The following is a 12,652-nucleotide window of genomic DNA, read 5'->3' on the forward strand; positions in this document are numbered from 1 at the left end:
TCCTACTTGTCCTCGCCCTTTCTTCCGCAGAAGCAAAAGCAACCAAGCCTGTCCCGCTTCATAGCAAACCCACTCTTTGTGCCGAGAGGTGCCTCTGCACCACTACTTCCTCCCTCTCTCGCCTCCTCCTTCTCCCGCCCGCCTCCGACTATCGCTCTGGGAACACCGCGGCTGGCGCCCTTTGCGCCGGCAAGTCAGTACAGCGATTGGGCGACGGTCCCTGAGCCTCCAGTTCCGCGTCTGTTTCAAGGCTCCTCCCTCCCGGTGAAAGACAGACTGCGGGGCGCCTGGAAACCGGTCCGAGGGCGCGCGAGGGAGAGGAGAGCAAGCGAGTTGAGGGATTGACACAAATGGTCAGGCGGCGGCGGCGGAGGAGGAGGCGGAGGCGCAGGGGGGAGCCGAGGCTGCTGGGCTGCCGAGAGTTGCGCGCTCTACCCGGCCGCCGCCACTAGCGCGGCGCCGCCAGCCGGGAGCCAGCTAACCGAGGGCCAGGAAGGCGGGACGCGACCCCGGCGCGCCCGAGCCAGCCGGGCTCTCCCCGCAGCCCGCGCTTCATGAATCGCAAGTTTCCGCGGCGGCGGCGGCTGCGGGACGCGGAGCGGGAGCCGGGGGAGCGGGCCGAGCACTGCTTGGGCTCGACGGAGGGCACCGGCGGGGAGGAGATCGCCCCGGCCGCAGGGGGAGCAGCCGCCGGCCGCGCCACAGCCAGCCCCAGCCGAGAGGCGCCAAGAAAGGAGCCGAGAAAGTATGGCTGAGGAGGAGGCGCCTAAGAAGTCCCGGGCCGCCGCCGCCAGCGGCGCAAGCTGGGAACTTTGTGCCGGGGCGCTGCGCACTGGACCGGTGGCGGAGGGGAGCGGGGACGCGGGCAGCCGCCGCCGTCCCCCCCCAGTTGACTCCGGGCGCTTGGCGCGCGGGCTGCTACTACTGCTTTGGCTGCTGGAGGCTCCGCTGCTGCTGGGGGTCCGGGCGCAGGCGGCCGGCCAGGGGCCCGGGCCGGGGCAGCAGCCCCCGCCGCCTCAGCAGCAGCAGAGCGGGCAGCAGTACAACGGCGAGCGGGGCATCTCTATACCGGACCACGGCTACTGCCAGCCCATCTCCATCCCGCTGTGCACGGACATCGCATACAACCAGACCATCATGCCCAACCTGCTGGGCCACACGAACCAGGAGGATGCGGGCCTCGAGGTGCACCAGTTCTACCCGCTAGTGAAGGTGCAGTGCTCCGCGGAGCTCAAGTTCTTCCTGTGCTCCATGTACGCGCCCGTGTGCACCGTGCTGGAGCAGGCTCTGCCGCCTTGCCGCTCCCTGTGCGAGCGCGCGCGCCAGGGCTGCGAGGCGCTCATGAACAAGTTCGGCTTCCAGTGGCCTGACACGCTCAAGTGCGAGAAGTTCCCGGTGCACGGCGCTGGCGAGCTGTGCGTGGGCCAGAACACGTCGGACAAGGGCACCCCGACGCCCTCGCTGCTGCCTGAGTTCTGGACCAGCAACCCACAGCACGGCGGTGGAGGCTTCCGGGGGGGAGGCTTCGCGGGGGGCGCCGGCGCGTCGGAACGAGGCAAGTTCTCGTGCCCGCGCGCCCTCAAGGTGCCCTCCTACCTCAACTACCACTTCCTGGGGGAGAAGGACTGCGGCGCGCCCTGCGAGCCGACCAAGGTGTACGGGCTTATGTATTTTGGGCCGGAGGAGCTGCGCTTCTCGCGCACCTGGATCGGCATCTGGTCAGTGCTGTGCTGCGCCTCCACGCTCTTCACGGTGCTCACGTACCTGGTGGACATGCGGCGCTTCAGCTACCCGGAGCGGCCCATCATCTTCCTGTCGGGCTGCTACACGGCAGTGGCCGTGGCCTACATCGCCGGCTTCCTGCTGGAGGACCGGGTGGTGTGTAACGACAAATTCGCGGAGGATGGGGCACGCACGGTGGCGCAGGGCACCAAGAAGGAGGGCTGCACCATCCTCTTCATGATGCTCTACTTCTTCAGCATGGCCAGCTCCATCTGGTGGGTGATCCTGTCGCTCACCTGGTTCCTGGCGGCCGGCATGAAGTGGGGCCACGAGGCCATCGAGGCCAACTCGCAGTACTTTCACCTGGCCGCCTGGGCCGTGCCGGCCATCAAGACCATCACCATCCTGGCGCTGGGCCAGGTGGACGGCGATGTGCTGAGCGGGGTGTGCTTCGTGGGGCTCAACAACGTGGACGCACTGCGCGGCTTCGTGCTGGCGCCACTCTTCGTGTACCTGTTCATCGGCACGTCCTTCCTACTGGCCGGCTTCGTGTCCCTCTTCCGCATTCGCACTATCATGAAGCACGACGGCACCAAGACCGAGAAGCTGGAGAAGCTCATGGTGCGCATCGGCGTCTTCAGCGTGCTCTACACGGTGCCAGCCACTATCGTCATTGCCTGCTACTTCTACGAGCAGGCCTTCCGGGACCAGTGGGAGCGCAGCTGGGTGGCCCAGAGCTGCAAGAGCTATGCTATCCCCTGCCCCCACCTCCAGGCGGGCGGCGCCCCGCCGCACCCGCCCATGAGCCCTGACTTCACAGTCTTCATGATCAAGTATCTTATGACGCTGATCGTGGGCATCACGTCAGGCTTCTGGATCTGGTCCGGCAAGACCCTCAACTCCTGGAGGAAGTTCTACACTAGGCTCACCAATAGCAAACAGGGGGAGACCACCGTCTGAGACCGGGGACTCAGCCCATTCCCAGCCCTCGGCCTGGTCCCAGCCACCCCAAAAAGCTGGCCCTATGGAATCCTTGCCAAGTCTGGCTACTCGAGCCTTTCTCACTAGCCATTCACTTTCGAGGGCTCCTTTTAACAACAAGCCTCCTGCAAAAGCTTCTGTCGCCGGGGGCAAAGGGACTCGAGGGCCCAACTGCCAGAGGGGGATGGACAGACCTCTCTTGCTCTGGTACCAGGACTGTACGCTTTTATGATTGTAAATAGCCTGTGTAAGATTTTTGTAAGTATATTTGTATTTAAATGACGACCGTTCACGGGTTTTTCTTTTAGTTTCCTTTTTTTTTTTTTTTTGGTTTAAATTGTAATTATTTAGGGCGGTTTAACCATTTGAGACTTTTTCTTCTTGCCCTTTGCAGAGTACCGCAGAGAGAAAACCAGAGCTCACTGCTCGTTGCTTCTGTTGGTGCTGGCTCGCCCCTCCCTTACGCGGGGTGGGGAGCGCTTGGGTTTGCACCGCCCGGATCACTTTCCTGCTCCTCTGTCTGCTCCCTCCCTCCCCGTCCTTGCTGGGGTCCGGGCTCTTAAGGTACAGAACTCCACAAAGCTTGCAAGTCCGAGAGTGGAACCCCGCCCATCCCAAGTCAGCCCTTGTCCGGGGCCAGATTGCAAACGCCTGTCCCTTAGACTATACGAAGCTGAAATTTTCACTGTCCAGAACCTTACCCCTAGCTTCGAGGAGGCCCACGGATGTGGGCACTAGAAGCTGCAGCCTCCCTCGCTCTGGCCTCAAACACCCAGACACTCCCTTCTTCCACCTAAGTTGGTTAGAGGGTGAGTGGGATAACCAATGCCAAACTTTTTTTAAGTCTAATTTTTGGTAGATGAGCTCATTTCATTCTCCAGCGTCTAAAACCTGGTATGGGTTCGCCCAGCGTCATGGAAAGATGTGGTTACTGAGATTTGGGAAGAGGCATGAATCTTTGTGTGGGTTGGGAGAGACTGAAGATGGGAGTTATAAAATGTTAATTCTAATTGCATACGGATGCCTGGCAACCTGCCTCTAGGATTGACACAGCCTGCATAAAGATTTACCGTTCTGTAAAATGGAAATGTTAGGTCACCTGGAAAGCTTTGTTAAGGAGCTGATCTTTGCTTTCCGTAACAGGACAGCAAAACGGTAAACTGAATATGAAAACTTGAAGGAGATTTCAGTGTAATGGACGTCCTCAAAATGAAGTGCTACTTTCTTATTTTCAATCAAATAATAATTAGACATATATCAGAAACTTTAAAATGTAAAACTTGTACACTTTCAACATATTATTACGATTATTATTCAACAACACATTCTGAGGGAGAAACAATCCACATCACTAATAATAACCTGGTAAGATTCCAGGCGGTAAAGGAGGTGGAATAATTGATGGGATTAGCTCCTGAAATAAACAAAATATGGGCATGCATGCTAAAGGGAGAATGTGTGCAGGTCTACTGCACTAAATCCTGTGTGCTCCTTTTTGGATTTACAGAAATGTGTCAAATGTAAATCTTTCAAAGCCATTTAAAAATATTCACTTTAGTTCTCTGTGAAAAAGAGGAGAAAAGCAATCCTCCTGATTGTATTGTTTTAAACTTTTAAGAGTTTATCAAAATGCCGGTACTTAGGACCTAAATCTATCTATGTCTGTCATACCCTAAAATGACAATGGTCTTTGAATTTGGTATGCATTTATTCTGTTCATTATCACAAAATCATCTATATTTATAGAGGAATAGAAGTTTATATATATAATACCATATTTTTAATTTCGCAAATAAAAAAATCAAAGTTTTGTACAAAATTATATGGTTTTTGTGCCTGGAAATAATCGAGCTGGAACTGTATGCACTATGAACTACCTTTACATTTTATAGTGTCTATAGCCAGTCCCACAGTATATAAATTCAGGAATTTCAACGAAAAAGTCTATCTTTAAACCTTCAGACCAGTCCTTCCAAAGAATTAACCGACTTGCATTGTAGTGATTGATGTTGTGAAGTCCCTAGAAAAGATCTGCTTCCATGACAGTAACAATATAAAATAGAAGTTTGCAAATTATTTCTTTACTCAAAGAAGATTATTAAAAAGAGAACTCTAATTTTATTACATTAAATTTAGCTTTTTTTTCTTTTAAAGGGTACATTTACGTAACTTTCTATAATATGGAGGTTTATTTTTAAATCATCCACCATCATCTTTGTAACGATTTTTATGAAGTATTATCTTATACTTTCCATAATCTTGGATATTCCAAAACCATAAATAGGCAATCAATAAACGGTTAACTGACTGTGTGTTTATAAGCATTTTAAGCAGCAGTTGGGTGTATAAGGCTGTTTTGTTGTTTGCTTCTGAAGATCCATTTTTATATTGTTCAAGGAACCTTCCCTAGAGGAATTATCTAGTTGGTCTACTCTTAGTTAGAATTAATGTAAGTGTATAATATGTAGAGTGTATATATACATATATCTATATCTCTCTATAAAATATACACATAAGTATACACTAATTTTTATAAAATATACAAAGTTTACTTATATATTTTACAATATGGAAATAAGGTTATGAGAAAAGGAGAATGCCAGATGGAAAACCTCAAATACCTTTGGAAAACAAGTCTCTTATTCCTTTATACACTAAAAACATCTATATTAAATTTTCCCATGAAAACATTTTGTGATAAAATGACAAGGGGCTAAAATGAAGACCTTTAATACAATAGAGTTACTTTCATGGTTATAAGGCAGTCGTCTTAGAAGTCATCATCATTATTTATTTTAAGGCAAATGAAAAACTTAAATCTAACTGAAAATAGAGCATTCAATTTTAATTAGCAAGGTGCAACTTTATGTTCTTTTTTTCTTTGTTACATTAATCTAATATAGTAGATATTGGAGAAGGTTTTATTGTGTAGGCACACAAAAAATAGCAATTCTTAGGCTAAATTAAAACAGGTCTTCTCACTAGATTATTCAACAGATAGTTTCTGGAAAAAAAATTTTAAGATTATTAGTCTCTATTCAAAGAATAAATACAAAGCATTCTTATTGTGGGTGTCCTTAAAATGATGTAACTATAAAATTTGATGCAGACAGGTTTAATAATGCTGGATTTAAGTAATTTGAAAAGACATTTTTAAGCCACCATTAGGCTTTGTTTTTACAAAACAACTTATTTTAAATTGTGTAGCATATAGAAAGCCAGTGTATTCTTTTGTTTCTTTCAACAGTGATGGCAAAATAAGACTTGCCTGAAAAACCATAAAGCTACTGGGAATATGGTCCCATTAATATGCTGTTTTCATGACAAACCCTATTTTCAGATTATTTGGTTTGCCTATTTTATTTTTTTAAACCAGCTATCAATTGGAGTCAATTTTCCCCCTTACTGTGTGTGTGTTTGGTTCAGCTTTTGTAGTAAATATATACATAGTATGAAAGCTTTCTGATGCTTTTTAAAAAAAAAAAAAAAAAGCCATTTTTTATTTAAACTTTCTGCAGGGGCAGAAAGTCATATTTTTAATCTAAAAGCCAGTTAGTGTCAAACATATGCAAAACAGCTGGACCGGATTTTTTAGTTTGTCTGAGGCAGTCACTTGTTAGCCTGAGTTAACTGTCTTGGTTCTTTTGTCTCCACGGAGCACTGAAGCCTTCCCCTGTAGTTGCATCATTCCCAAACTCCAGCATTGAACTAGGAAAGGAGAACACAGTGAAGAGTTGATGGCCAATTAAAAAAAACTGCCTAAACCACAAACCATTTCAGGACTTTGGTGGCTTCAGATCACTTTCCCTGGTATCGTGTTTCGATCTTGGTACATATTTATTTTTTTAAAAGATGCCATATTTTCAGTGTGTGTGTTTGTGTTCAACTTCAGCTACTCTTGCTTTTATTGCTTTATAACCATCTTTTGGCTATAAACCAGATTTTACATAATGTACATGCAATTAATTGAAACCAGTGTTATGACACTGGATGTCTCTGATACATTTCTGATTATAATGTTCTGTGTAACTGGGGCCTAAGAGATAACCAAAATGTGACCATTACATACGTCTTGAGGTGGACACTAGTAATACTGTCATTAAATACTTCACAGAATATACTAACATCAAAGTCTTGCAGGATTAACCTGTAGGCGCCAAACTAAGATGTGGACTACATATAAGAGTTCTCCAGTTACATTACTAAAAAGGAATTGTGATACCACCTTAAATTCAAGACTTTTATTTTAAGACCCTTACATTTGAAATGGGGTCTTACAAGAGAAGTGCCAAACAAGGTAAAATTAATTTTGGTGACTCCTAAGATTTATATCTATATTTTTGAACTGTTGGCAGATACCAATAGCCCCTAGAATTTGAGAAACATTACTTGAGCTTCATGACTCAGAATTCCCTAAAACTTTGGGAGCTTAAATATTTCTATTCACTTCGGTCATACCTTTGATAGTGGATATGTTAAACCATAACTATAGTGACAAAATAGCTTATTTGTAACCTGGTGATATAAAGACAGACTCTAGACTAATTTTCTTAAGTTTTATCATGATCTGTGGTGAAAAGTGTCTCTACTCCATTACAGAATCAAGTTCCTGTTTAAATATAATAACACTTAACGTTGGGGATTTTTGTTTTTAAGTTGGTTTGGGACCCTAATAACGGATCAAGTAAAAGGATTTATCACAAATCTTTCTCATGTAATGGACAGGATCAAGTATAATCTATAAGTACATCGTACAATGAACATATAATAAATGTTCTGAAGGTTATCATCAGTTTTATAAGTCAAGCAGATTCTTAAAATTGTTCAAAAAACTAAAATAACATTTTCCAATAGCAATTTCTCTAAATAAATCCTTTTATTTTAAGATAGTGATATTCTAAAGAGGTATATTTTTGAGTGATAAAATTAAAATAATGCTGCATTTTCTAAAGGAATCATTAATACACTAGTTGAATGGTATATTTGTATAATTAATAATTCTAAAAGCGACGTATTAGAATAACACTGATTTGCACATTTTATACACGTATGCTATTTTTTTTTAATGAAATTGACTTGCTGGAAGACAATAACTTTTAGGTTTTGTTTTTTTTTTAAACTTTGGGTTTATTTATTTATTTATGTATTTATGGCTGTGTTGGGTCTTCGTTTCTGTGCGAGGGCTTTCTCTAGTTGCGGCAAGTGGGGGCCACTCTTCATCACGGTGCGCGGGCCTCTCATTATCGCGGCCTCTCTTGTAGCGGAGCACAGGCTCCAGACGCGCAGGCTCAGTAATTGTGGCTCACGGGCCCAGTTGCTCCGCGGCATGTGGGATCCTCCCAGACCAGGGCTCGAACCCGTGTCCCCTGCATTGGCAGGCAGATTCTCATCCACTGCGCCACCAGGGAAGCCCAACTTTTAGGTTTTAAAATTTGAAGTGTGCATATTTCATATAGAGACAATCTCAAGAAATTTTATTCACAATATAGACTTTCAAAACATGTTCTCAGGACTAGAGTGATTAACATGAAAAGGAAACACTATTGCTACTTTGAGATAGTTCTCTGTGGCCTGGATTTCTTTTCTTTCCTTTTTAAAATCCGAGTATCCTCTAATTTGTGGATATCTCCATGTTTCAGATCTCAAGACCTGTTTGAATTAAATTTGCAGGGGAATAACTGTAGGATCCCCCCAAAGACAAAGTGTGGCCTTTATTTCCTTTCAAGTTGGCAGCGTGTCCTTGCTTAAAGGAAGCACTCAGAAAAAGATTGTTCTTTTGCCCTTGGAAATGCTCGTCTTCACAAACGCAGCAGCAAATACCTGGAAGTCATACAGGCTAGTTAAATGTATATTCCAAATGCCAAGTGCTACTTGATTGTTACAAGATAGAATTTTTTTTTTCCTTTAAAAGTAGATGTAGAGACTATTCTTGACCTTATCTTTCCAACTCTTGGAAAACACTTTCTAAAAGTTAACTTCAATAAATATTCTGTCAAAAACTCATAACTCAAACAGGGTAACCCACTGTTTAGGTTTGTCCAGGACTGAGGGGTTCCTTGGGATGTGGGATTTTCAGTGGTAAAACCAGGAAAGTCCTGGGCAAACTGGGATGATGGATCACCCTATTCCATGGATTAAATTGAGCTTCCAAGATAGAGTAAAAGCTTCTGTAGTGGTCACTGGTCCAGCACTAAAAATATTCCACTGTAGGGGCTTCCCTGGTGGCGCAGTGGTTGAGAGTCTGTCTGCCAATGCAGGGGACACGGGTTCGTGCCCCGGTCTGGGAAGATCCCACATGCTGCGGAGCGGCTGGGCCCGTGAGCCACAATTACTGAGCCTGCGCGTCTGGAGCCTGTGCTCCGCAGCAAGAGAGGCCGCGATAGTGAGAGGCCCGTGCATCGCGATGAAGAGTGGCCCCCACTTGCCGCAACTGGAGAAAGCCCTCACACAGAAACGAAGACCCAACACAACCAAAATAAATAAATATTAAAAAATATATATATTCCACTGTAGTTTTAGCCTCATTCATTACCAGATGAAAAGCCAGTGAACACAGCCCTTTGTAACTGATCTTGACAGTGAGTACCAATCACCAGAAGCTGAGTGCAACATGAAGGTATAATGGAATAAATCACATTGATATCTTGGCAGTTCTGTCTTCTGCCTCCTGAAGAAATGGGGCATAGGTACAGGAGCCTAAGTGGCCACTGAGCCCTGTTCTTGCTGCTTATGAAACCAGGTCCAGTAGCTATTTTTATGGAAGACTCTCAAAAGTATTCCTTTGGAATAAAATGCGTTTTTTTTTTAATTGATGTTAAGGTTTATCAGATTGTAAGGAACTGTTAGGTTTTTGCCTGTGTTTATATCTCTTTATTTCTCTGTCAGAACAGTCCACTGTAATGAGATTACAAACTCAAGCAGGGTTTATCCCTAATGGCTATACATCAACACTTAATTGTCATACTTTTTCTCAGAGGTAAGTAGGTTTACCACGCATGTTTTCCCCAAAATGAAAAGTTGTATCTACAGGAAGGAAAAAGAAGTAAATAAACTTAAAATTCTACAGTGATTATTGGGAGTTGTAGGATGTAGGGTGTGGACCAGGCAATCCATGGCATTCACATTTCTATTTGCATGAAATTCTTCAATTAGAATTGGTCCACCCTTTTTATTTATTTATTTATTTTTTAAAAAGATTATGCAATTTTATTGTAAAAAAGTAAACTTCCATTTACAAATTCCAAGCACTTATCAAATGTTACTATTTGAGGTATAGCAGAAGCCAGTTAGTTAAAGATACAGATTCTGGACTCAGTCTCAGACTTTGAAAACCGATGCCCTAGGCCATTTCATTTCCAAAATCTTATCATTGGATAAACTCTGTTGTAATTAATGACTTTTCCATTTTACTATTTTTTTTACTTGTAGATACATTTTAGTGAAGTAAAACATATAAAGAAAAGTATCCTCATATAAAGAGTGTGTTTGATCAAATTTCACAAAGTAACACAATTTTAAAAACATAACCCACATTAGTAAATTGAACATAACCAGTATCCTTCTCATGTACTTTCCTGAGCACTACTAACCCCCTCCAAAGACAGTCTCTATCCTTATATCATCAAGTAGTTCTGCCTATCTGGAATATCATATAAAAAGAATCTTATAGTATGTGTTCTTTTTTATCTGGCTTCTTTTACTCAATATTATGTTTCTGAAAGTCATCTATACTGTTGAATTTGTCAATACTTTGTTCATTTTCATTACTTATAATATTTCTTTGTATATATATTCCACATATTTTTCTTTTTTTAAATGTATTTATTGGCGTATAATTGCTTTACAATGGTGTGTTAGTTTCTACTTTATAATGAAGTGAATCAGCTATACATATACATATATCCCCATATCTCCTCCCTTTTGCATCTCCCTCCCATCCTCCCTATTCCCACCCCTCTAGGTGGTCACAAAGCACCAAGCTGATCTCCCTGTGCTATGCAGCTGCTTCCCACTAGCTATCTATTTTACATTTGGTAGTGTATATATGTCCATGCCACTCTCTCACTTTGTCCCAGCTTACCCTTCCCCCTCCCCATATCCTCAAGTCCATTCTCTAGTAGGTCTGCGTCTTATTCCCGTCTTGCCCCTAGGTTCTTCATGACCATTTTTTTTTTAGATTCCATATATATGTGTTAGCATATGGTATTTGTTTTTCTCTTTCTGACTTACTTCACTCTGTATGACAGACTAGAGGTCCATCCACCTCACTACAAATAACTCAATTTCATTTCTTTTTATGGCTGAGTAATATTCCATTGTATATATGTGCCACATCTTCTTTATCCATTCATCTGTCAATGGACACTTAGGTAGCTTCCATGTCCTGGCTATTGTAAATAGAGCTGCAAGGAACATTGTGGTACATGACTCTTTTTGAATTATGGTTTTCTCAGGGTATACGCCCAGTAGTGGGATCGCTGGGTTGTATGGTAGTTCTATTTTTAGTTTTTTAAGGAACCTCCATACTTGTTCTCCATAGGGTCCACCCCTTTTTATATTGACTTTATCCTTCTCTTCATCCTTCTGATTCATCCATTCCTCTCAATCTTCTTATAAATGCACATAAAATTTCACTTCCTTCGTTGTTGAAACAAAACACTATTCTTGCTATCTTTTAATTAAACTCGAGGTAAAGAAATAAAAAAGATGGGCAGATAAAGTAGTTATTTCAGGAGATACCTACACATTAGACTCTAAAGCCTTGGTTCTCAATAGGGAGCAATTTTGGCCCCCAGGAGACATTTGGCAATATCTGGACACATTTTTGGTTGTCATGACTGGGGGGGGGGGGTTTCTACGGGCATCTAGTGAGTAGAGGCCAGGGAGGCTACAAACCATTTCACAATGCACGCAGGACAGCCCCTGACAACAAAGAATTATCTGATTCAAAGTGCCAGAGTTGAGAAATGCTGCTCTAAAGGAATACTTAAAATTGTGAGTACAGGGCTTCCCTGGTGGTGCAGTGGTTGAGAATCCACCTGCCAATGCAGGGGACACGGGCTCGAGCCCTGGTCTGGGAAGATCCCACATGCCGTGGAGCAACTGGGCCCATGAGCAACAACTACTGAGCCTGCACGTCTGGAGCCTGTGCTCCGCAACAAGAGAGGCCGCGATAGTGAGAGGCCCGCGAACCGCGATGAAGAGTGGCCCCCACTTGCCGCAACTAGAGAAAGTCCTCGTACAGAAACGAAGACCCAACACAGCCAAAAATATATTAATTAATTAATTTTAAAAAAAATTGTGAGTACACATTTTTAAATAATGAAACATAATAAATTTATAAAATAGGATTGAGAAAAATATGGATTTACTTATGCCTACAGCATGGACTTTACTTTTGACCCACAAAGTTTGTTTTACATTGATGAATAGCCTGATGATATTGCATTGTAGTCAATGTCTTCATCTGCTTGGGCTGCTATAACAAAAATACCATGGAATGGGTGGCTTAAACAACAGACATTTATTTCTCATAGTTCTGGGGTCCGGGAAGTCCAAGATCAAGGTGCCAGCAGATTCAGTCATAAGTATGAGACCCTATCTCCAAATACCTATACATTGGGGATTAGGATTTCAACATATGAATTTTGGGGGGAAGCAAACATTCAGCCCATAACAGTCAACAAAATAAATCTGCTTTTATTACTTAAATCTAGACAAGGACAGACAGTATCATAATTTCAGTGGAAAAAAATCTGTGAATTACATTAAATAAGCTTATTGAAAAAAATCTCTTTCAAGTGTTAGCACTATGCTGTTACACTTCATATTCCACATTTCCATTTTCTTTACACATGTCCCTGCATCATTGAAGGTGTTACGATACAGAGGAAGAACCTGGCCTGGGAGGCAGAAAACCTGGGTTCCAGTCTGGACTGGGCTAAGCACG

General features: G+C 43.7%; 1 protein-coding gene across 1 annotated transcript; it reads left to right on the forward strand.

The window, feature by feature from the left end:
• Positions 1–259: 259 nt before the first annotated feature.
• On the forward strand, positions 260–4,522 carry FZD1 (frizzled class receptor 1). Its single transcript, XM_057550062.1, has one exon. The coding sequence runs from the start codon at positions 748–750 to the stop codon at positions 2,680–2,682; it is 1,935 nt and encodes a 644-aa protein (XP_057406045.1). The 5' UTR covers positions 260–747; the 3' UTR covers positions 2,683–4,522.
• Positions 4,523–12,652: the final 8,130 nt, after the last annotated feature.

Source organism: Balaenoptera acutorostrata, chromosome 7, assembly GCF_949987535.1.
Source record: "Balaenoptera acutorostrata chromosome 7, mBalAcu1.1, whole genome shotgun sequence".
NCBI lineage: Eukaryota > Metazoa > Chordata > Mammalia > Artiodactyla > Balaenopteridae > Balaenoptera > Balaenoptera acutorostrata.

What these genes read in the sequence shown, in the direction of transcription:
- FZD1 (XM_057550062.1), top strand. Translation starts at nt 748, where the DNA reads ATGGCTGAGGAGGAGGCGCCTAAGAAGTCCCGGGCCGCCGCCGCCAGC.